This window comes from Sebastes umbrosus, chromosome 19 (assembly GCF_015220745.1).
Source record: "Sebastes umbrosus isolate fSebUmb1 chromosome 19, fSebUmb1.pri, whole genome shotgun sequence".
Classification (NCBI taxonomy): Eukaryota; Metazoa; Chordata; class Actinopteri; order Perciformes; family Sebastidae; genus Sebastes; species Sebastes umbrosus.
Genome location: NC_051287.1, coordinates 25,666,455 through 25,692,737, shown reverse-complemented (window position 1 = coordinate 25,692,737; position 26,283 = coordinate 25,666,455). Strand labels below are relative to the sequence as shown.

The following is a 26,283-nucleotide window of genomic DNA, read 5'->3' as shown; positions in this document are numbered from 1 at the left end:
ATCAGCAAACAGGTCTGTGTTCAGTGAGCATTGAAGCTGATCCGTACAGTGTAGCCGGGTTAGAGTCGAGGCTCCACAGAGAGGCCGCGGGTCCATCACTGTGCTGTCAGATCTTCTCACTGTTGCGACATCAGGCTCCGCTGACGGGAAGTGGGAGGTCCTACCGGGTCCGGTCCTACCCCAAGGCCTATTGAAGGAGGCTAGGACACGCGTCATATATTCGGGGTATGACACATGCACAGTCAAATCTGGTCGGCCCTCGCAGAAATTGAGCCAATCGCAACACACAACCGCAGCTTCAGTTACATTGCGCATGTGTCATACCCCTCACCCCAAGACCGATGTCTGCCCGTGACCCAACCTCCTTTCATAGGCCTTGTTCTTCCACAGAAACACACTGGCACGGTAGTGACGCAAATGAAACATAAAGACAGGTTGTTAGTAAAACGTAAAGATGGTATCGATCTAACAGCGGTCACACAGGGAGAACAGTGAAGCCAGGTAGGTAAGTAATGCTCATCTTTATTAAACTAAGTAATACTCATCTTTAGTAACATGAATAATAACCTGTGCGGAAACAACATGGCGTTAGCAGGGTTAGCTCCCAATGCTAAGATGCTAACCTCCATAACGCAGGCCTACGTGGTTAGTTAGCCACACGCTACCACCGTCTGTCTGGGCTGCTTTACGGTAGTCAGCTAACAACGTGAGTAATAATAATAATCATATTATCCTGTAGCGTTGACCTCAGTATGTCAGCATGATGATAAGAGAACAGATGAGGTGGAAACATTAACATGCTCAGATCTGATCAACAACCGATTAGTCTGCCTCGACGTGACATTCAGGACTTGTTAGAGACTTTTAAAGTTTGTAATGTTTTGGACCTTGGTCCTCCAGTCTGACTTTGTGTTTGTGTGTTTGTGTTCCCGGTTAGTCATCATCATGGTGTCTGGAAGAGCTCTCCAGCTGCTGCTGGCAGCCTGCCTCGCCTCAGCTCTAACGGTCCCTGCTAGAGGAGGTCAGTACCCTGTTACATCTTAAAGGTTCCATATCGTGCTCATTTTCAGGTTCATACTTGTATTTTGTGTTTCTATTAGAACATGTTTACATGCTGTAATGTTCAAAAAAACACATTCTTTTCCTCATACTGTCTGCCTGAATATACCTGTATTCACCCTCTGTCTGAAATGCTCCGTTTTAGTGTATTTCAATGGAATTGCAGCAGAATTGCGTTGCTAGGCAACAGTTTGGGTCCATGTTTACATCCTGTCAGCTGATGTTATTTACATACACTGCAACAGGAAATAAACTGGGACACATTTAGTATGTTTACGTTCAAAACCGTGTAAATATGTATATTTGTGATATCACAAATAGACAGAAATCCTAACGGCTTGTTTCAAACGTGCAATTTTTGAATACGGTCTGTGTATATTTCTCCGTATATTGAGCGTTTTGATAGTTTATCAGTATATATATATAGCACTTAAACCTGCTTTATAATATAAAAGACATGAAAATCTCACTTTTTACAATATGGGACCTTAAACATTGACTCTATGTATTTATTTATTTCTCTAAATCACTGTCTGCATTTTAAATGTCACATCTGCTGCTGCCTTGGTGAGGACACAATGACCTAACGTTACCATTAACATCTTTTTTACATGTCACAGCAGGGAAACAGGTGGAACTAATAACATTAATAATGGCTGCATTCAACTTAGATGCTTCAATTCAAGGGCTCTGGCATTGTACATGTAGGCTCACTGGCATGGCACATGGAACCATTGTTAATAACCTAGAGCCTGCTGTTAGCTACATCAGTCAGTACAGTATGTCTGCCTTGAAGACAGCATTTAACCATACACCCTGTGGAGTAACCAAACAAGGAGTGGTCTATAGAACAACTTTATCCAGTGGGTCCTCCCCCAGAAAAAAAAGGATTTTAATAAGATTCTCTAATTTTCTCTGTGCTTTGATCATGTTCCAAACTATTTACACATTATAATTATAATGGCTATCATGATTACTTCAATCATTCTGCCAGAAAAGTGGTCAATATACAGACGTAGGCAAAGTTGTTGGTAACGTTCCGTTAAAGAGAGAAAAACCCACAATGGTCACTGAAATAACTTGAAACTGACAAAAGTAATAATAAATAAAAATTCACTGAAAATTAACTAATGAAAATCAGATATTGTTTTTGAATTATGGTTCAGCAGAATCATTTAAAAAAACAAACTAATGAAACTGGCCTAGACAAAAATGATGGTAACATTAACTTAATATTTTGTTGCACAACCTTTTGAGGCAATCACTGCAATCAAGTGATTTCTGTAACTCTCAATGAGACTTCTGCACCTGTCCACAGGTATGTTGGCCCACTCCTCGTGAGCAAACTGCTCCAGCTGTCTCAAGTTTGAAGGGTGCCTTCTCCAGACTGCATGTTTCAGCTCCTTCCACAGATGTTCAATAGGATTTAGATCCGGGCTCATAGAAGGCCACTTCAGAATAGTCCAATGTTTTGTTCTTAGCCATTCTTGGGTGTTTTTAGCTGTGTTTTGGGTCATTATCCTGTTTGAGGACCCATGACCTGCAACTGAGACCAAGCTTTCTGACACTGGGCAGCACATTTCGCTCCAGAATGCCTTGATAGTCTTGAGATTTCATTGCACCCTGCACAGATTCAAGACACCCTGTGCCAGATGCAACAAAGCAGCCCCATAACATAACCGAGCCTCCTCCATGTTTCACATTAGGTACAGTGTTCTTTTCTTTGGATGCTTCATTTTTGCATCTGTGAACATAGAGCTGATGTGACTTGCCAAAAAGCTCCAGTTTTGTCTCATCTGTCCAAAGGACATTCTCCCAGAAGCTTTGTGGCTTGTCAATATGCATTTTGGAAAATTCCAGTCTTGCTTTTTTATGATTTGGTGTCCTCCTGGGTCGTCTTTCATTAAGTCCACTTTGGCTCAAACAGTGACGGATGGTGCGATCTGACACTGATGTACCTTGACCTTGGAGTTCACCTCTAATCTCTTTGGAAATTGTTCTGGGCTCTTTGGTTACCATTCGTATTATCCGTCTCTTCAATATGTCATCAATTTTCCCCTTGCGGCCACGTCCAGGGAGGTAGGCTACAGTCCCATGGACCTTAAACTTCTGAATAATATGAGCAGCTGTAGTCACAGGAACATCAAGCTGCTTGGAGATGGTCTTATAGCCTTTACCTTTAACATGAAGGTCTATAATGTTCTTTCTGATCTCCTGAGACAACTCTCTCCTTAGCTTTCTGTGGTCCATGTTCAGTGTGGTACACACCATGATGCCAAACAGCACAGTGACTACTTTTCACCCTTTAAATAGGCAGACTGACTGATTACAAGTTTGAAGATACCTGTGATGCTAATTACAGTACACACCTTAGTTTAATATGTCCCTATGGTCACATTATTTTACATCTTTTCTAGGGGTACCATCATTTTTGTCCTGGCCAGTTTCATTAGTTTGTTTTTTAAAATGATTCTGTTGAACCACAATTCAAAAACAATATCTGATTTTCATTAGTTCATTTTCAGTAAATTTTTATTTATTATTACTTTTGTCAGTTTCAAGTTATTTCAGTGACCATTGTGGGTTTTTCTCTCTTTAACGGAACGTTACCAACAACTTTGCCTACGTCTGTACATGAGAAAAAGCTTCTTACTCTCGGCATGTTTAACTGCCCTACTAAACTCCACATGTTAGTAGATCTATGGCCTATTATTCATGGCACTGTCAACAGATAGCATCTATCTATCTATCTATCTATCTATCTATCTATCTATCTATATATATATATCACCCACTAGGGTGAGTTTGATTCTGAACATTGAATTATAGTGTATCTTGTTTTGTTGATCTTCAAAAGATGACAGAAAAAGGTAACGCCAGTAAGTGTGCAGGCGTTACCGTTTTCTTCCTTTGACGCTGTTTTCTGATGCACCTACATGATGTTACTCTCCTTCAGCTTGGGAAAGTGACAACCATTTGGTGATAGCCCCACAGTCTCCAGTGCTAGAGATTGGGACTAACTTCTCGGCGACATGCATGATCATCAACACAGCTGAAGTTACAGCAGATGACCTCTACTGGAATCTGTCTAAGACGACCATACCCAAAGAACAGTACACCAAGATCAACGGATCAGCTCTCAATGTCACTTTCCTCGTCACCGGTGAAAATTCTGAATGGTTATTTTGCCTCTGCAAGAAAGTGTCGCCCCACCTCGCCCTGAACAAAGGCAGATTTATTCATGGGATCTTCCTTACCAAGCGCTGTAAGTTTTTGTTGTCAGAACTTAAAACCTATAACCCGCTGTATTTAATGCTTATCGGTTTGATCATTCTTTCCATTAATTGTGATCAGATTTTACTACAGACAGTTTTTAGAACTGTAAATGAGGGCAGATGTTGCAGTTATTACCCAAACTGTCTGCTCTAAACATCCCTGGGATCGCACAGCCCCACACCCTGTTTTAATTTTGACCTACTATAGTTGTGGGCAAATATAAATTCATATAGTATTTCCAGTGTGTTTTGTTGTTTTGACTTTCTGTGGCTAACGAAGAACAATGTAGGCTGAATCTGAGCTTAAAACAAACTGAGCAAATATATATAAGATAAGATATACTTTTATTGTCCCCGTGGGGACATTTTCCTGGACTATATATATATATATATATATATATATATATATAGATATACACTCACCGGCCACTTTATTAGGCACACCTTCTCAATTGCTTGTCAACACAAATAGCTAATCAGCCAATCACATGGCAAAAGAAGAGGACTTGCTGAAGAAAGGGGATTTAAGTGTCTTTGAACGTGGCATGGTTGTTGGTGCCAGACGGGCTGGTCTGAGTATTTCAAAAACTGCTGATCTACTGGGATTTTCACGCACAACCATCTCTAGGGTTTACAGAGAATGGTCCAAAAAAGAGAAAATATCCAGGGAGCGGCAGTTGTGTGGACGAAAATGCCTTGTTGATGTCAGAGGTCAGAGGAGAATGGGCAGAGTGGTTGGAGATGATAGAAAGGCAACAGTAACTCAAATAACCACTCGTTACAACCAAGGTATGCAGAATACCATCTCTGAACGCACAACACGTCCAACCTTGAAGCAGATGGGCTACAGCAGCAAAAGACCACCCGGTACTAGCAAGGTGTACTTAATAAAGTGGCCGGTGAGTGTATATAGATACTGTATATGTATACTGTATATAAGACATATGTGTGTGTGTTGTTTGTGTCAATGTCAGATCGTCCGGGGAAGCCTGAGAATCTGTCCTGTGAGGCAGTTCAGGTTCCAGGTTCAGATTACATCTCTACCACCTTCAGCTGTAAGTGGGATCCAGTAGGACGTCAAACCAAAGAAGACCCTACAACATACACACTGCACGTTGAGGTCCTCCCGGCGTGAGTATACGCCCGAGATGTTTTTGCCTCATACCCTCTTCTGTTTAGAAGTTCATAATCAGTGGGCACATTTTGCCAACCTTTCTGTTTTGGTACATCCCAGCATGGTGGAATTAAATGAAGCTGTTCAAATTGTCCTGTTATCGTCAAGATGTTTTATTGTTGGTATGGAAGACTTGGTAATTTAACGTTTGTCATGGCTTATTGTAGTTTCTGATTTTTGAATATATTCATTTCTGTTTAGCCCCTTTCAAACACACTCTTCACTCTGTAGACTGCCTGGCAGTCTGGCAGACGATCAGAATAGATAAGACATTGTCCCATTTGATTTCATTCCATAACACTTGCCTAATGGATTCAAAGTGTAGTTAGTATATAAGTGTATATCTGACGTGATGCGATTTGTATCTGGATCAGGAAAACACATCTTACTGCAGGTGTAAATGCATGCATTCTGATTGGATCAGCCAGACCACCATCTGCCAATCAGACCATATCTGGAGGTGGTACAGCAGCAGTGTTTCTCTGAGGTTGACTGCTTTGGGGCAGCGGATGGAAACTTTGATATTTATCAGTTACTTTTGTAACTCTTCACATCGCCATAAATTAGATTCACCGCACAGCACTTATTTAAAAAGAAAAAACCGCTTCGCCTGTTCCTTCTGTTATTTGCTTCTTCTAAAACAGTGTTGAAGAACACCAGGAGTTGAGTTTTCATTCAAACTAAATTATGACTGATGTATTTTGTGTTAACGGACAAATTTAATCAGAGCACACAAGGCCAGATTGGCTCCTAAATTACCATATGATTTTTTTAAAAAGGAGTCCGGTGCAGTGCTCACTCTGCATACATTACATCTACTACATCTATTACATTACATCACTTCTAGCAAACGTCACAGAGAACAACGAGGGTCTGTTTTAACTGAAGATTCTCTGGTCTAGCTCAGCTTAAAAACCCAGAAAACACTGAATCCGTCAGCATGTTCACTACCGAGCCCGTTTGTAACCGGTACAGACAACGTTATCTTCACTTCACCTGTCTCTCCTCGGGCTCAGCCCGCACTCGGTGAAACAGAGAGCAGAGGAGTTTTAGCAGCGGCATTCATAATTCTGCTTATAATATGAATATAGGGGAAACACTGACAGTTTGGCCATCCTGCTTGTCCTGCCAGCTAGTGGTGACACCAGGCTTTTTATCCACAGCCTGTGCAACAGTGATGTACTGAGTCACTATAGTAACATGCATACATTCTAGCTGCTCGTGGCCAACAGACTTGTACCTTTGATCCCACAGAGGCCAGTGTAGCTAGGTTTTTCATCCTTCCAAAATCTAGTGTGGACGGGGTGTGTGAAGGTCGCATTCAATTCCATTCAACAAAATTGCCACGCACTCGAAAAAGGAAGTGATGTCATAAATGATGAAACTCTGACGGTAATCGTCAGTCAAGCCACAGAGATAATTCAACTACAACCACTGCTCTCTTCCTTGGTGTTATTTCAAACCATCCCTACCGCTCTTCATCAACAGACAGATGAAGCCAGCAGCGTTACAGATTCCATGTCTGAGAGGGGCTCATATTTGTGTCATTCATGTCAAAGCATTGGATTCAATTTCTTTCATATAGAGTATTGTGAAAAGTGTTTAATTTGGAAGAATTCCATCTGTATGTATCGTTGTGTGGGCCTTGCTGTTGAGTTCCTCTAAATGGTATCAACATCTTTTGTCAACAGGACCTCGCCTTATAATGTGCCAACACCTAACAACAGCGCCGACGTGACGTTCCTGGATACTTTCCCCCATCATATGAACCTGGTGATCTGGGTGGAGGCACGCAATAAACTGGGAACAATACAGTCTGAGCATCTGAATGAAGATGCCAGCTGGTTTGGTAAGTTAAATGTTGTAATCTTGTATGAGTAAGGTCTGCATCTTTCTGTCTGCTTGTTCTGGTCTAAAACATGTACCTAAATGTGACAGTAATGATGATTGATGATCGCCATCTCGCATGTTCTTGACAACTTGTTGTCTTTTTGTTGCAGTGAAAACAAACCCTCCATCAAATGTCAAAGTCATTTCAGAGAAGATTTTTCCCACATCCCTCCTGATAAACTGGACTCTCCCTATTCCCGAAGTATATGTGAAATTAACATATCAAATAAGATACTGCCCAAATGGATCTCAAAGTTGGATTTATGTAAGTAGCGTATGTTTGTCTCATTCTACCTCTCAGTCATTTCTCAAAGAGGTGGCACTAATGATATTAAGGCTGGTGGTTCCATTTAAGGGTCCCAGTTTTGTCAGTGAGCCTTCATGCTCAATAACACCTAGACTATATATGGCCATTAATTATTATTATTATATTGTGGTCGATGCATTTACAACTAAATATGTGACCTGTATTATTACCACCAGTAACCATCGCAGGTGCCGGCACATCAACCGGGACTGGAATCTTAAGGACTATAACTTTAATGTTTAATATTAGTTGACAAAATCAATAAAAGATGATGTGTTCAATGTCCTTTAGGTACCTCTTGCGGACACTCGTGGACAAATACAATCCTTCAGACTCCAGAAACTTCAGCCAGACACAGTATATGTCACTCAGGTTCGCTGCAAACACCATAAGGAGGGCCACGGTCACTGGAGCGACTGGAGTAACAACGCTACCAAGAGAACACCAGAGGACCGTGAGTTTTATGGCTTTCACTAAGCATTTGACCCCCAAATACAACATGGTATTCAAAGACAATTGATGGACTTTAGATAAATGTATTGTTTAATATCTGTTATACCTGACGGACACAATATGAGTCCTGAGTTGTTGAGACCTTCCTTGCACTCAGTCAGTACTTAAAGCACTGACGTCAGTGTCTAATGAAGGTGTGCACTGTGCACAAAGAAAGCACCACGTTTGGCTCGACTGCCACAGTGTGCAGCCAGGTATACGACAATTTGTACAAATGTTTTTTCAGCCCCAAGTGCAACGGCAAAACTATTTAAAATGTGAATTTACATGGTGAGAAGAGTCTGCCCAGCCCACTTTAATGTTGACTTGTAGATTTGGAAGAGATAGCGTGAGGAGTTTCCTTTTTGTTCTTTTGATAAACTAAAAGATTTTGTTTCCTTTTTTTTTCTCTTTGGCCTAGGACCAACAGGTAAACCGGATTTATGGAGAACCGCTGCTGAGGGTGACAGCATAAATGACCGACGGGTGCAGATTATTAGTAAGGTAAATACCCACATCACGGTAAAAAAAACTGTCACACCTAATGATACTAATATTACTGTTTGCATTGGAAAACATAAAACACCAAAATCAATAACATGTTAGAGAACATAATTAGTGATGCATCGATTCTAGTATCGGTTATCGGGTCCGATACTGTGCTCATGTACTCGTGCTCACAAAACGGCTCCGATACAACGGCACCAATACCACTTTACAGCAGCGTGACGTTAACCTCTCGTCACCATCTTTCGGGTCCTATCACACATGCTTACGCCCCACGGGGCCGGGATCCCACCTCATGCGGTGCACGCCGGTCCTCACATTCATTGCGCCACGGGGTTTTGCTTGCACCCTCTGACTCGCATGTGCGTTAGACTCCTTTAGTCCGTGTTCCAAGATGGGTCGGGTGGGTTGCAGACATCGCCGCAGACCCCTGGCGCCTTTTACGTGGGTCGAGCCGCGCCCTGGGGGCACGACGCGGTTGGGGCGCACTAAGGACTGTCCGCACCGGTGACACCTTTGCCCCGAGCCTTTCCAAGCCGACCTAGAGCCGGTGGCGGCGCACCGCCTCGTATGCGGGACTCCCAAGCCTGCCGTGTGTCGCTCACACCCTCCAGCTGGCTGTTAACGAGGGTCTTTTGGCACAGAGAAGTACTTTTATCGGTACTCGGTATCGGCGAGTATCCAAATGTAAGTACTTGTACTCGTACTCAGTCTGAAAAAAGTGGTATCGGTGCATCCCTAAACAGAATACACTTCATCTAATGTTTTATCAAACAGTTTTCAGTAAAAGTCACATGACAGTCTATGAATTCGCTAAAGCTGAAGATGGTTGATATTAAAGATGAGATCATATCAGCTGTGTTGTCAGTTTCATCTCCGTACAGAGGTAGAGACTAGGCTCAGGAAAAATTTGGAAAAGTCATGGATTTTCAGAATTCACAGAAAAATATTTTTCAACAGATATTTTAACACCGTTTGATGAATATCCGTTTTTTCTTTTTAATCACATAACGCTAGAGCAGACATCCGATCACTCAGGTATGATCTCACTAGGCTACAGTAGACATCTATTCTAGGTTGTGATGTGCACATGGACAATACATACCAGCCACACATACCATAAGACCACACTGACTCCAGATTATCCTTTGGAACATGAGAGACGCAGCGCTGTGAGAGGCCTCACTGTGGACTCATCATGTTACTCAGCTGCTGCCGCGGGTCCTTTCAGGCTCCTAGCTTGGTTTGCTTGGTTTGGTTTATCTTCAGTTATCCTTCATGTTACAGGGATTTTAGGTTAGCATTATAGTTTCACAGCACCCATCACCCACACCTCACTACTGACTACTGACTTTACACCCTTTATTGACCTTATTTGGCTTCAGTTGAATTATCTTTAATAAATTGACTTGCTTATTTAAACGGTTACTGTGTGGACTTCCCTTCTTTGTTATGCTCCTGAACGAGCTGGGCACAACAACGTCAGTATATTTATTAGAACTGTTTTTGTCGTGAACACTTTCGCACAGAACACAAATATTACGCGGCGAAAAAGCTTTATCAGTCGTCAGAACATGATCCATTTTTTGTGAGCTTTCGCACCGCGAATAAAGGCTTCAACCAATCACGTCGTGCAGAACGGACGTCACGTCAAAACGTTAACTATAGGGTAGCCCACAAAAACTATTAAAAACACATGAAATGCATTTGGTTATATTTCACAGTATGACTCAGTGTCAGAGTTGTTTCAGCATAAACTCACACTCATTGTGTTGATGGAATGTGTTTTTATTTCGGAGGACAATGAAGTTCTGTTTAATAAAGGAGTGAACAATTTCAAATTGTGGGCCAGCCTTATCCTTTAAATGAACACACAGTGCATAATGGCATATAATTAATAGTAACCAAAACAATGTTATACCGACTGCTTTCTTTGCGGTAATTGCATCCCAGTTTGTTAAGGAAACATTGTTTCTGCAGAGTTGATGCTGAAAGGTAACATACAGTGTGTGATTTGTCCCGTCAGGATCCTGTGCCTGCCAACGGGAGGATATTATGGTTCGACGTAAAGATTCAAGGCCTGAAGGAGAATGTGAAGAATGGAAGTTTGGAGCCGAAGAGATTCAACAGGTCAGACAGCTCAGACAGAGGCTCCATCACTGTCCTTAAACAGATTCAGCTGGCTGACAAGAAGTCTGTTAAAGTGGTCGTCACCGCTGTCAATTCTGTGGGGAAATCTACCGAGGCGTCGTTGGTCGTCTCACAAAGAGAACATGGTAGGTGTCCACGGCGACTCTGAGCTATAGGCCTCACTCTAAAGCAGGTATGGGCAAACTACGGCCATTGGGCTTTTTAATCCGGCCCGTCGAGTATTGGTACAAAATTGTCCAAATTATAGTAAAGACCGCATTCATTTTGCCTTTTTCCTGCAATACCCGGCGTTTCAGTTGATCCCTCTCCCCAATACGAACACAGCCCTTATTTAAAAAATTAAGATCTAATTCGACCTCACTCTGACCGTCACCACGGTCTTCACCTTGAATGAAGCCATTCTTCTTCCTATCTGCGAGACCATAATATTATTATAATATTATTCTCCTCTTGGAAGCAGTTGCATAGTTACTTCTTTCAGCTGTTTTACAAGTTAAATTTTCTGTTTCACGCTTCGTACACGAGTGGTGTTATTTATTTATATAGTGGGGCGCCGAGAGGGGCCCACTGTGTGTTACAGCTCACCCAGTAGAGTGGGCGCTCTTACCGCGGTAGGTCTGGGTACGAATCTACCTTTCGGCACTTTTTATTTAGCCAAGGTTTTTGCCTTGTGTTCCCCCTTGTGTATAAAAGGCCGTTTTCATTTTCTTTTTTCATAAATTACTGTTTTTCCCTTAAACCTCTGTGCGCAGTAGGTGGGATTGGTTTAGAATTGCTACAACCAAACTGACACCAAACTTTGATGCACTGGCAAAAAAGGGTGACCAACGACACTGTTCCCACTGAAATTAAATGTACGTTTTCTTTACTTTTTAGTTAATGGCTTTTCCTTGTAATTTATAGTAGTTCACACAAACACTCTCCATCCATCTGATACTGGCCCGGCCCGTCTGTCAAATTTTAAAACTCATTGTGGCCCCTGAGCCAAAAAGGTTTGCCCACCCCTGCTCTAAAAGCTCACCTGCAATGTATAATCTAAACCACTGCATGTATCATGTTCAATGCTGCAACACTGTACACCACTGCCATATGTCGTATCTAGCACTAGGGATGTCACAGTACCAGAAATCTAGTAGTTGATACCAATACTAGTGAATTTCCACGATTCTCGATACCAAATTCGAACAAAAACAACAATAAATCCCCTGTAATTCAACACGTACTCTTTTATTAAAAACATTTGAACATTACAATAAACAGAGGCATGTAGCCTTTAAGTAATAAATAAAAAGAATTGACCCATTTTGTTCATTTTGGCGTATCAGCGGCATGCTATCAATCGATAGTCAGACGACGGACACTACATAGTAGTAGGAGTAGGAGGCAGAGGATTTGTTGTAAAAGTGAAAAGCAAACGCACCTATTTTGCAATATTTCACGTTTATCTCAATGCTATAAGGGAACCATAACGTTAATGAGGTAATCGCCGCGAGGTGGACGGAGCCGTCACAGCCGGTGTGCACGGAGCAGCGGTGCCAGGTAGAACCCGCAGCGGAGCCCCGCAGCAAAAGCGTACTGTAGAAAAAGAGTACCGTCACTTTTTTAGAATGTTGGCATCGACTTGGTACCGAAGTATCGGTTCTCCTGACATCCCTATCTAGCAGTAATACGGGCTCATCCCAGCTACCGTAAGGAATGACTCTAGTCTTTCTCTGAGGAGTTGTCGGTGGAAGAGGACCGTGTTATTTGTTGAGCGGTAATGTCAATACCTGGACCTCAAGAAGTAAGGCTGAACCATTTGGAAAAAATATCTAATTGCGATTATTTTGGCTGATATTGCAAATATTAGAGGGATCAGTTCAACATTACTCTCATTTTCATTGAAAAACATATTGATTATGGTGTGATTGTTGCGGGATCTGTACCAAACAAAGATGTTTTCTTAAGCCTGTTGAATATGATGTGTAGGCCAGGACATCTCTACAGCACCACCATATTTCATCTCAAATGGTATTTTGACTCACATTTAGCCTACAACCAATATTGCGATTTTGATAAAATAGTGATTAATTGTGCAGCCCTATCAAGAAGCCACAGCGCCAGCAGTATAAACATATGCTGGTGAGGAGGAATGTAGCAGGGGGTACATCATATTAATAAACAAGACAAAAAGACTCCTGAATCCAGGGCAGTGCTCCAAATCCATGTTTCCTTCAATCTGGGCTATGTTATTAAGAACTGTTTGAGTTTTATGTCTTCATTTTCAAGTGTAGAGTAGAGAGAGATGACAGGAAATGAGGGGAGAGAGAGAGAGATGGGGGTATGACATGCAACAAAGGTTCCCAGCTGGACAGGAAACCGAGGACGGCCTTGACTCCCGGAGACCGTCAGGGTGCCCCTAACTACACTGAACAAAAATAGAAACGCTTTTACTGTGACCAGCCCGAGGCACACCTGTGTAATAATCATGCTGTTGAATCAGTATCTTGATATGCCACACCTGTCAGGCGGATAGGAGAAGTGCATACTGACGATGTTTTTGACCAATTTGTGACTGCAATTTGAGAGAAATTAGATTTTTAGGTCTTTTATTTCAACTCGGGAGAAAAAAGCAGAAGTGTTGGGTTTCTATTTTTGTTCAGTGTTTGTTCTCCAATTGACATGCATGATAGAACACCATATCCTGCTGTACCACATGGCAGACTTAAATGAAGCGATTCTCAAAGCTTACCACAACACACCATCAGTCCAGAGCAGAGACTACAGCTGTTTGTCTGAGAGCAGCCAAGCTTTCGGCAGCAGGCTGGACTGTAGTCTGCTGCTGCGTCTTGTCTCATCACGTGCAAATAGACACCTGTGAATGCTCTCTGAGTAATAATGTGATATCAAATGTGTGTGTGTGTGTGTGTTCCAGAGTTTCCCCCAGTTGAAGGGCTGAAGGTGTGGCCCCATGGAGGCCAGCTGTGGCTGCAATGGAAACGCTCCAACAGTTCGGCTCCGTCGGAGTACGTGGTGGAGTGGGTTAGTGGCGGTCAGACAGACTGGCAGAGGGAAAACGCAAGCATCGGACGCACTGCTATTAAAGGTAATCTCTCTCCTCCAAACAGAAGGAACTGAGTGGAGTTTGTGATATGAGTTCCATTAAAGGGATATTTCACCCAAAATATGTCCTCTCTGAGAATGAACCACTCGCCCTCTGTAGATGTGTAAAGTGGCTCTAAAAAGCTGTGTACTTTGATCTATGGTGGAGAGTGGACTGTGGTCAGCTTGGATGTACACAGTTGCAATAGATTCCAACAATAAGTTGTCCTAGTTTTCAGTCTGAACATTCATAGAAACTTGTCAAACCATTTGTTGAGCATGAACCATCCAAACACTCAACCCAAACCCCCTGCTGGTGTCTCAGTCCCCATGCTTCCTATAAATACAACAGGACATGTTGGGAGTGTACTCCTGTATATCAGGGAATGAAAATGGAAGCACTCGGTAATGCTGCCTTGAATCAAGCTATGTTAGAGGAACGTGACATGCCTCTAGGTACCTCAATAGAAAACACCGTTGATTGAGATAAGACACATTGGACCTGTTTAGAGGTGGAAACATGAACTTTCTGTGATATTGGAAATTTGATTTAATCGTAACATGCAGGTAATTATGGAGGATGGAACCTGTCAAAATCAAAAATAAATAAATAAATGATTGATTGACTCGATAAATGTAGCGGAAATAATATTACAAATAAATGTGGACATTAATTAATTGATAAAATGTGACATAAATGGATATTTTTCTTTTAATTTGCTTCTTTATTTATTTACCTTTTGTATTAATTTCCCTATCTATCCTTCTATTTAATTTCCCCTTTTATTTACTTATATTAGCTTTTAAATTTGATTTATTTTTGCATTTCTCTTTTATTTATTTTAAAGACATTTTTTTTAAACTATATTGACTCACGTAGCTGGATCGGGTATCGGTGACAATGGGGCCAATTTCAATTCTGTTTTTTTCTTATATACATTATATAGTGGAATTTAAATTCTACCAACTTGTTGCAGCATTATTAAGGTTTACACCTTATTTATTTATTTATTAGTTTATTTGACAGGGACAATACATAGGCATTGTTACACTTAATTAAAGTGCAACCGATGCAATGTATATAGGACTTCTAGCCATAGCTAATTTGCAGACCCTGTCGCTGGTTAGGCTTTTAAGAAAAAGAAAAAGAAATAAAAAATAAATTTTTAAGATTTCTTACCAAGTTGCTGGTGAAAAGAATACAGAAATAAGTAAGGGGAAAATGCTGCACAAATCAATAAATAAATACATGTAAAAATAAATTTAAAATAAATAAAAATGATTTGCAAAATAAATAAATAAATACATTTAAAATTCAATATAAATAAATAAAAGGGGAAATTTAATAGAAAAGTAGATAGGGGAATTAATACAAAGGTAAATAAATAAGGAAGCAAATTAAGACAGAAATATCAATTTATGTCAAATTTTATCAATTAATTAAAGGCTACATTTGGTACATTTAATGGCATATTTAGTTATTTATTGAGTCATTGATTTATTTATTTATTCATTTTTTATCCGTTCTTGATAGATAATGAGTTTATTTGAATGAATGGGCTTCTACCAGGCTGTTAAACCAGTGTTGTTTTAAGTCTTCTACTCAAACAACAGATAAAATAAATATAACTAATAAAAGCACAACAAAAAGTAAAAAAACGAGCAAGCAACGGCTCAGATAAGAAAATGTGAAAAAGCAAGAGTCAGAACGACCGTGCTCGGTGGTACTCCCTGCCAGATGAATCTACACGGTGATGAGGACAGTAGCTATGTAAACCCATGAAACTACAGCAGTGATACAGGCTACTGCAGTACACTCCTGTAATATACTGCATCATGTCCATGGGGGTTATATGGTAGTAGTTACACTGGCTGCTGTTTGAGTTATGGACAACAGTAATAGGCTCACGGTGCATGTGGTAGATCTGGCTCATGGTTCGGGTTGTGATGGTGAGGCGTGCCCTGGTGGTAATGTGTTTAACTGCAGCTTACATTACTTAGTTTTTGCTCCTTAACTATAAATCACGGGTACTTTATGATTTGCTGTGCATTTTTCAAATGCTGGCTAGAAACCGACCATTCCAGTCAGTCTTGAGTTTCCACTGTGATGTGATCCGTCAGCCAGCATCAAGTCTGCATTCATTTTCATCACGGTGATGTCGTTTTTATGTGCACGTCTGCTCTGCGTTACCTCTGTGAAAATGTGTTAATGACAGACGGAGTCACCTTTGAAGCCTACAGAGTGAGTCATACTCAAAAGCTAGGTTTGGGTGGAATATGACTTTACTGAAACTCTAAATCTATAGGTTTTAAAAGAGTCTACATGCTTTACACTAAACTAACATTAAATTTAACTCTTGGTCTCAATGTCAAATCTAGGCAACCTGGAGAAGTTTGTTTGCTACAACGTGTCCGTGTATCCGATATACTCTGGACGGATCGGGAAGCCAGCAAGGACAGAAGCCTACCTTGAGCAAGCAGGTACGATAACACACTGATCACTGACTCACTGTCGGTAGTAAACCATTGTATTGTGAAGTATTGTGAATATTGAAAGCAGGCCAAATTTGAATTATAAAAATATAATTTGCAGACACAAACATTCATTCTTTTATGGCGTCTGAGAGACTGTGCAGTATAATCAGCAGCTCTTTCATTCCATGTTCGTCCCTGTTCAGTGAAACTGTGCAACAGCGTCCTCTGGCTGCAGCAAATGTTTCAGATGCACGGAAACATCAAATCTGAGTGGGGCACAACAATTGATAGATAATTGATTATTTGACCAATTGTTAATTTCAGTTTTCGAGTTGTTGATTTCAACTAGTTCCTCCAGAGATGTTGCCAAAAATCATCAGTATAAAGTCGTCTACTGTATATTTGAATCATAGACTTTGTGGACTGCGGTTTTGAAGCCTTGTGTTCGGCATTGTGACCGTCACCATCTTGGTTTTTGGTCGTCTTGGTTTTTTTACAACCAGAAGTGAGACGAGAGGGTGGAGCTAAGAACAACTGAACACTGAATAAGACATTTTCGGGCAACCATAAAGGTTCTAATTAACTTTCATGAACAGAAAACACACAGTGAAAGGGTTAAAGTTGTAAGAAGAAAACACAGACAACTACCAGACCGGACAACGCCGTGGTAGCGACCTGTCAATCACAAGGTAGCCCCGCCCTAAAGCATCCCCTGCTTTATGGTCTATCTGACTCTAAATGGGACCGTTATTTACTAAATGAACATCATGCTGTAAACAGGAAGGCAATCCAGGCACTCCAAAATATCAAAAAAGGAAGAGAATATATTAAAAAGCCTTTATTGTTGTGGCTAAATCATTTAAAAAGCCAACATGTTTCGACCACTGTAGGTCTTCGTCAGGGCTTACAGACAAACAGACAAGGCAGATGTGGCCTCACCTGTATGGTATCAACAACCAATGGGAGGCAGTCACATGATCATTATAATATTACAAAATGTAACAAAATATCAACGAGATAACACAGAAACATGTAATTCATGTCCTTCATTAATGAAACAACTCCTACTTTGCAACAGAGACTGTTAAGCAAACATGGGAGCCTATACAGAAAAAGAAAAGTATATATAATGTTTTTAATATTTATTATTACTCACAGAAAACATGTAAAATCTATATCCTCATTAAGACCAGGATACTTTAAGGCATCCAGTTGATGGATCCAAAAAGTCTCCCTCTGGTAAAGTTTTTGTAACCTGTGTCCCCCCTGACCAGCGGTTTAATATGTTCAATGCCCTCTATGCGTAACAAGGAATCATTAGCACCGTGATTCTCATTAAAGTGTCTAGCTGTGGGGGGGGGTAGTCGCGATTCCTGACTCTGATGAACATCATGCTGTATTGAAGAAGACTTGAAACTAACGACTGAGACCATAAACTCATGTTTACAATGTTTACTGAGGTAATACATCAAGAGAGAAGTAGGCTCATTTTCTCATAGGCTTCTATACAACCAGAGGAGTCGCCCCCTGCTGGCTGGTAGAGAGAATACAGGTTTAAGACACTTTCGCATTAGCTTCACTTCTCAGACCATTTGAATTCAGTTCCAGTTGTATGATGAGCATACATGATGTTGCTGTGTTGGTTGCAGCTCCGTTGGAAGTCCCCTCCATCAGACTGAATGGTAAACCAGGACGTAGCGAGGCGAAGCTGGAGTGGGAGGAGATTCCCCAAATCAGTCTGCGAGGCTTCATCACAAACTACACTATCTTCTACAAATGTGGAACTGAAACACACGGTATGTCGTTTTTTACACTTCCAGCTGGACGTGATTATCCTGACAGAACCCTGACTGCCATCTTTAGTTGCTGATTTCTGTTTTGCTCATTTGCAGAAATAACCGTGCCAGGTAACGCCATGTCATACACTCTGAAGTCACTGACAGGCAACACCAAGTATGACACCTGGATCAGGGCTTCAACCGTCCGAGGCTCAACCAACAGCAGCAGTCACTCCTTCACCACTCTGAAATATGGTGAGTGATAACACGATGTTCCATAGAGATATTAGACTGTGAAACAATATCAGAAGCATCCAGCATACTGATACTGCTCAGTGATACCTCAACAACAAAATCTAAAACATTTCACAATAATTCAAGTTTAGAGGAAAAGTGTCAGAATATTATGAGGAAAATAAGCTTTAATATTTCTTTAGAATTAATTCATAATACGATGAGGAACATGTAATACTACAAGAATTTTTTTTTTGTGGATTGGGTTGGAATTGTTGGCATTTGCATAAACAGGATGTGTCAAAATGAGGGATGTAGAGGATATGAGGCCCGTACCACAAGCGAGTTCAACATACCCAGGGTGTCTTCTCGTTATCTGATTTAACTAACCCTAACGTACGAGATCCCGCTAAGCGGTCCTACGGAGGTGGTTATCAACTCGGTAAATCCACCCAGGGTTTCTCCGTCTGGCTGTGAAACGGGGCGGTGTTTGCAGCATCTGACCAATCACTAACATGGACAAGTCTTCTGTCATTCAGAGCGGCTCATTTTACAAAGGAAGAGTAAACTGTAATATTAGACCAATACGAAGAAGTTAAACACTTAATCCAGACTAAAAGTAACACAGTTGAAGCTGCCAAATGCAGGAAGGACAGCTGGCAAAAGAAAAAAATCCCCATGTATAAATGAACAGATTTATTAATTTAACGGAACACTCAAAAGTCAGATATAGTCGTCCAGATATAAATAGCTTCAATAAATGTACACCTATTTATGCCCTTTAGTACATATGAGGCGTCCCCGTCAGCTGCGTCCCCGTCTCCGGCGGTGTGAAACGGACTCAAGACCAAGTCAAAAAATAAATATAGAAACATAATTCAAAGCTGTAAACACCCACAGCATAGCGATCTACCCATGTAAGAAGTGATCCACCTTCGTAAGACGGAAAACCCTGAAGTTACCTCGCTAACACCAAATCCTGCTTCATAGTACAGACCACTGGTGAGGTTATATGACAAGCTGAAATACTGCTCCCTCTCAACCGCCTGTGGTGTTTAGTTCAGCAGCAGAGAACGCTTTGTTTTGTGATCTATTCCTTCCCAGACATGCACAAAAAGATTTTATTTAGCTGCACAAGACTGTTGTCGGTCCTCTAAATGTCCTCTGTGTTCCCCCCCCAGCGCCAGGAGAGATGGAAAGCATTGTGATCGGAGTGAGCCTCTGCTTTCTGTTCATTGTTTTCATGACCATGCTGCTCTGCGTCTACAAGAAAAATGTGTAAGTTCCACTTGAACACCTAAGCTGTTGCTCTCAGAGCGGGGTTTGAAGCTCACCATGAATGTGTCAGACGTGGTCCTATGAGCTGATTAATTTAGAGCACAGTGTGACTACGGACAGCGGTGAATAGTTCAGATACTCTGTGAATGAAGATGTTTGAAAGATGTTCTAGTGGTGTTCTAAGCTTTTGGATCCACGGCAGTTTCTAAGCTGATGTATAACCCTCGGTGTTTCCTCTCTTCTCACAGGATCAAGGAGAATTTTTGGCCTCAGATCCCCAACCCCGGAGAGAGCACCATTGGAACCTGGTCTCCTGATTATCCTTTGAAAGTGAGGACTTCTTTTTGATCTGACACACACGAGGGTGACAAAATGAACAGTATTTAACATGTTGTCAACCAACAACCTTTAACAGTCTAACCTGTAGAAGGTTTGTTTGCCCAAAGCATTTTTTCTCCAGCTCCTTTTCATTAGTGCAGCCGACCCAGTAGCTCTGGGACCGACCGCCGCCACCTCACAGCAGTTAAAGGACACTATTAGTTTAATAACTTTGTCTACTCCGGTCCTGTTTGTGCTAGAGATGCACCGATACCACTTTTTTTCAGACCGAGTACAAGTTCTTACATTTGGGTACTCACCGATACCGAGTACCGATACGAGTACTTCTCTGTGCCAAAAGACCCTCGTTAACAGCCAGCTGGAGGGTGTGAGCGACACACGGCAGGCTGGGGAGTCCCACATACGAGGCGGTGCGCCGCGACCGGCTCTAGGTCGGCTTGGAAAGGCTCGAGGCGAAGGTGGCTCGCGGCCGCAGCTTTACAGCGCTCCCCGCCCGGACCTCGCCGCACCGTGGACAAAAGGCCCGCTACGCCCTCTCTCCCTGCCAGGGACGGCCCCCTGCTCCCGGTGCGACTGTCGACCGGGGCGGACTGTGCTCGAGTCAGAGGGTGTAAGCAAAACCCCGTGGCGCAATGAAAGTGAGGGCCGGTGCGTGCCGGCTGAGGTGGGATCCCGGCCCAGCGGGGTCGGGCGCACCACCGTAAAGTGGTATCGGGGACGTTGTATAGGAGCCGTTTTACGAGTACAAGTACATGAGCACAGTATCGGACCCAATACCCGATACTGGTATCGGTATCGGTGCATCCCTAGTTTGTGCTGTTATGATCTATTTTCGGCTGATCTCTACTGGACAGGGAGAGTTTCAGAGATCACTGTAAAGCTTTGGAACAGATTAACCATTGTTATGTACTGATACTCACTGCTCAGCTTTTAGAGCATCTTCCTTTTTAAAAGGTGCTAATAAAACACACCGACCTCTAGTTTCACGATGGTAAGCTGACAGCCAATAATGCCGTGGCAGTGTGTGTCATTATGAGAAAGATAAATTTCTAATGTTCACTTAGTGCTGAAACTGTTTCGACTGCTTCAACCGTGTGATCATTGCATCGTGTTAAACTGACAGGTGTTTCTAACCCAGTCTTTGAAATCAGAGAGGGTAGACTGTGAAGTCTCTATAGAAAAACTCTAAGCATATTATTCAGGGCCTGAAATGTTAAGTACATGTTTATGTCGGAGTACGTGATTATGCCCTCCGTTACATTTTTCATATAGTCCCGCTGAATACTGGAGCACATCTCCTGTCGTCTCCTTGGGATAAATGGTTATTTTGATGCACGCCGATACAGACATGTTTCCTTCTTCTCACCACACCGTCACTGCTCTTTCTGTTGGCCACATACCACATCTGATTCTAATTAGACTTTCCTCTTCAACTTGTCCTCTACAGGCAGAGACACCAAAGGAGAACTGTCTGTCTGGCATCAGCGTGCTCGATGTGGATGTGTGCGACGGCAAATGTGTGTTTGAGGAGGACAAGACCAGTCTGCCTCTGAAGAAGGACAAGTATCTGTCCGAGGAGCACAGCAGCGGCATCGGCGGCTCCTCCTGCATGTCTTCACCTCGCCAGAGCGTGTCCGACAGCGACGAGGGCGGCGACATGGCCGACACCACGGCCAGCACCGTTCAGTACTCCTCGGTGGTGGCCTCCAACGGCTACAAGGGTCAGACCCCCAACTCCCAACCCCAGCAGGCTATTTTTTCGCGGTCCGAGTCCACGCAGCCCCTGCTAGACTCTGAGGAGAACCCAGACATGATGCTGCAGGAGGGCAGCAGACAGTCCCAGCGTTTCCCCCGACAGCCGTGCTTCACAGCAGGGAAGGGAGACGGCACCAACACCGCTGACATCCACCAGCTGGAGATGGAGCAGCAGGAGGTGCTGGAGCCTCTGAACTTCTGTCCCCTGGAGGAGGACTCTGAGCAGATGACGCCTACAGACGGCCAGTCGGCAGCGTCGGGCTCCAGCTACAAGCCTCAGCTGGGTGGCTACAGGCCACAGTGAGAACACAGACAGACCTATAGATGTGTCATCTATGTGAATAGTTCTGTGCCTTTTGTTAGAGTGGCAATAGACACGTTTTTTTCTCTTGAACTTCTCATTATGAAGTAAATGTTGATCACATAATGTAACGGCTGTAGAGTAACGACACCATCAGCGTTTCCATTGGTTCCCTCGCTTTCACTACGCAAGTCTTTCTGAACTGGGCACCATCTCTCCCGGGAAAATGAAGGCTCAATTTACGGCACATAGGAAGTGCATCAACCAAAAACAGGAAGAGGATAGCGCTTTTTTTCCCCCCAGAGGGGAGGGAAAGACCCCCACGCTGTGGACGGTGATTACTCTACACTGAGTAGTACTGGGAATCAATCACGGGGGTGTCTCTGTGACCGGAAGAGCACTGACGGCACGCTGCAGGTTGAGTCATCTACCGTCGGAATTTTGCGTTTTCCTTTACAAATAAATAAAAACATTTCCACCATAAATTGGTGCATAAAAATTCACCAGAATGCAGGAAATGTGATGCTCTGCCTCCAGCTCTCCCTGCAAGAGAGTCCAACAGCATCTCCAGCCCAGACAAGCTTGCTGGGTTTAGTCCAATCAGAATGGCTCATTTATAAACATCCCTCCCCTTTACTTACGGTGACCGGACGTCCCGGTTTGTCCGGGACAGTCCCTGTTTCAAGCTGACGTGTCCCGAGTCCCGACACACATCTGTAAAACACTCAAATGTTCCGGTTTTCAACAGTCACTAACAAATTGTCCCGGTTTTCACTACAATTAAAATAATAATATTATACTCACATAGACGTTTATCATGTTCCACTCATTAATTAATTTGTGCGCATGAGATAAGTATACAGAGAGGCAGCACAGCGCACCGCTGCAGTCTCTATAGAGAGTGATGTTACACGTGGTCAAGCCACAATTACACACGGACACAACAGATATCCGCTGGTTACATTAAGTGTAGTTTTGATCCACAGAACCCTCAGTGCTTATGTGCACTTCAAACGTGTCGTTTTGATTAATTATTCTACACAATTCCTTCTGCGCATCGCTTATAACTCTTTCAGGACCGTCCGTTCCGTCTTTCACCCGGACGGTGTCTCCATCCTGGCCAAAATGTCGTCTGAACTCCACAATTATAATTATAATAGCCTGAGACGAAACAAGTTGAAAAATAATTTACGAAGGTCCAGACAACAACACGTTTCCTCTGAGGGAAACTCTCTACAGGACTCCCAAACTGTCAGTGGGTCATGAGGTGGATAGTCCTGTGATTAAAGGGAGAGAAAGTGAATGTGATAAATCATGATTGTCACAGCCTCTAATGCACCCCCCCTATAATGATACCTTCTTTCTGACACCATTCCATGCTCAATTATGTGCCACAGGTGTACCAAGTTAGCCATCCTGATGGCGTACTTGGTACTTGCTACTTGCTAAGCCTGTGGTGCGTGCATATTAGCGCGTGCCCGTGCGTGCGTGGACGCGCATGCATGAATGTGCGGTACACTTAAGTGTCCCGGTTTGGGGGTTTGAAAATATGGTCACCCTACCTTTACTGTCTGTAGTTGAGACCTTTTTGATGAGAATTGATCATTGTTGTTGGGTAAGGGGGAAAAATAGGATATATCTCTCACGATTAATCGGCTAGTGGACTACTTTTTGTGAGTAGTCGACGACTGCTAAAATGCAGCAGTCTGGATGGCCTCGTAGGCTCTGAGGAACACGGGATGTGATCTGAATGTCTTTGTGACTGCGGCACCAACATGCCAGGGGTGGGGTGGAAGTTAAAAAGTTGTCTATTGCCACTTTAATGTCAAATGTTCATTTCATTGTTTGAAGCAGTATGTCTTTTACACTTCAGTATAAATAGTTTGGGATGCTTTGGGAGAGGACTGTGTAATATGTAATTGGAGCTTGTAATTGCGGTAATTTGCTAGCTTTGCACTCACATGGATAAACTGACACAGCCACATCTTTATAGTCAAATAATGCCCAAAACATACTCGACACATTTATGTACAGTAAAATGTCACATGTCGCGTTTTCAAAATGTCTCCTGAAATGTGACACAAGTGTGGAGCAGAGTTTCAGGAGTGAAGGGCTTCTACAGCAGGCAGATCCAGGATGTTTCAGTCTGAGCAGCCTCCTGCTGTAGCGCCCTCCTGTGGACGGGTTTGACCTCTGCATGGATGTTACATTCACTACCTGAGCATTGGATGTTTTCAGTTTAAGTATATACAGTGCACATGAATGTAATCAAGTAAGTTCACACTGACATGAACATGATGTCAGTGCATGTTCAATAAAAAACTTTAACTGCCTTGAAAACTGAAAAAAAGCAAAAATGGAATACATATATTCTTGCTCATGTGACATAATTTAGTTTAAAGATCACTCCACTCACTGTTTTATTTGTTTATGTAAGGTCTTTAATGTTCATTTCATTTATAGAAGCAACAGGAGCTGCAGTTCAGCTCCAGATTTAACATTGATTACAGTGTTCCTACACCACCCCCCCTCTCACCACAGTCTGTTCCAGAGCAAGTGTTATCTCTTCATTTCTCCTCACCTTCATCTCATCAGTGTTCAAACGTCATCTAGAATGTGCTCTGGTCCTGTGCTCTGATCACACTCACCTCATACTGAATGTCACTTTCTACTAATATCAGCTTGATGAGTAATTATTGGGAAGTGGCCTGACAACGTGATCTGGATGAGACCTGGTTCTTCATGGCTTCACTGCTCTGGAGCTCTGGACAGAAGCATTTAACAGAAAATACAACTGAAGGCAAAATACAGCTTGTCTGCAAAGTGTTACATCCATGGGATAAAGTAAATGTCATGTTATATATGAGGGACAAGATGTTGTGTTGTTGAGCACTATTTCAAAGAGGTCAAGAACTTCATCACATGCTGACAAAGGTTAAAGGTTTTCTCTGTTTTGGAATGCTCTAAATGATGTCCATTATTAAATATGAAATAAATGTTTTAATTGATATGTTGATGTCAGCTGGCATTATTGTGCTTAAGACTTATATAATTGTCTGACAAAGGATCTGGCTGCCTTTTTCCCACCAGGAAAAGAACAAAAAAAAAAATGTCTGGAGCCGCAAAACATTATAGAGCTTACACACAGCTTATAGTCTAAGTATATAATATATACTGTAAGTCTGATGCAGTGAGGGCCAAAGTGCAAATGTACTACGGAGTATTAGGGCCACATTGAGGGAAAGAAAATCTGAGATTTCCAGAATAAAGTCATATTACGAGAAAAAAGTTGTAATATTACGAGAATAAAGTCATAACTTTACGAGAAAAAAAGTCGTAATATTACGAGAATAAAGTCATAACTTTACGAGAAAAAAATAAAATAACATGTAAAATTATTACTTTATTTTTTTCCCCCTCAATCTCCGTCGTACCATAGACCTACAACAATGATAGATAAAAATGAAAATGTAAACAAAAAAGTTATTTATTTGCATTTTTAAAAATCCACAGGGAGCCACTGTAGAGGAGCTAAAGAGTGGCTCCGAAGCTGCAGGTTGCTGACCCCTGTACTAAGTCAAACTGTCCAGACCAAGGAGGGTGAAAAGAGGAGATAAAAGGCATCATAATCGCGTCATATGTTTGGGATTCAACTCATGCGCAGTAAAATTTGGTCTGCACTCGCCGAAATTGAGCCAACAGCAACGCATGCAAAGACAGTATATTAAGAAGGAAAAGTCAATAGTTGGTTCCATGTCAACATCAGCGCCCAGCAGCAGAGCTACGCTTCCGCCATTTTGGACTGAAAGTGACTACCGGACGCCAGTAAAACATCCGCCTACAAAGAGTTGTACAAAAGTAAAAGTTATTTCTATTCTATTGTCATATATTTATATTTATATAAGTCTGTACCAAAATGTCCTGTGTTGAACAATGAAATAACATAAATATGCATACTATTATATATATTATAACGGCTGCTTCCCAGAGGAGCTTAAAGTGAGCGATGGACATAAATGGAAGTTAGAAAAATACAGCTCACAGATTTTGAGAGAAATCTCAAACTTTTTCATGTCAAGGATCCAAAATGTAGTCCAATGGTGTCCTGTGCTTTTGCCCTGCGTGTTAGTAAATAGCCTACAACTCCATTAAACTCTGTTGATGTCATGCTACTAGCACTACTAGCT

General features: G+C 42.1%; 1 protein-coding gene across 4 annotated transcripts; it reads left to right on the top strand.

Annotated features, from left to right (window-relative positions):
• Positions 1 to 331: 331 nt before the first annotated feature.
• On the top strand, positions 332 to 25,106 carry il6st (interleukin 6 signal transducer). 4 transcript variants are annotated; one of them, XM_037752272.1, is made up of 16 exons: positions 332 to 501; positions 938 to 1,021; positions 4,016 to 4,324; positions 5,309 to 5,465; positions 7,200 to 7,357; positions 7,509 to 7,663; positions 7,997 to 8,159; positions 8,619 to 8,701; positions 10,731 to 10,980; positions 13,770 to 13,940; positions 16,316 to 16,417; positions 18,061 to 18,207; positions 18,304 to 18,444; positions 19,605 to 19,701; positions 19,950 to 20,031; positions 21,488 to 22,099. In XM_037752272.1, exons 2-16 carry the CDS (start codon positions 946 to 948, stop codon positions 22,097 to 22,099), a joined length of 2,703 nt encoding a protein of 900 aa, XP_037608200.1. In that variant the 5' UTR covers positions 332 to 501; positions 938 to 945. The 4 variants fall into 4 exon arrangements, with proteins under 4 accessions (XP_037608200.1, XP_037608202.1, XP_037608201.1 ...); XM_037752271.1 differs by having other exon boundaries at positions 334 to 505; positions 21,488 to 25,106; XM_037752274.1 differs by lacking the exon at positions 4,016 to 4,324.
• Positions 25,107 to 26,283: the final 1,177 nt, after the last annotated feature.

Excerpts from the sequence above, each read along its gene's own strand:
- il6st (XM_037752271.1), top strand. The coding sequence starts at position 946 with ATGGTGTCTGGAAGAGCTCTCCAGCTGCTGCTGGCAGCCTGCCTCGCC. Across the intron at positions 5,466-7,199 it reads CACGTTGAGGTCCTCCCGGC|GACCTCGCCTTATAATGTGC; the intron begins GTGAGTATACGC and ends TTTTGTCAACAG. Across the intron at positions 8,702-10,730 it reads GGGTGCAGATTATTAGTAAG|GATCCTGTGCCTGCCAACGG; the intron begins GTAAATACCCAC and ends TTGTCCCGTCAG.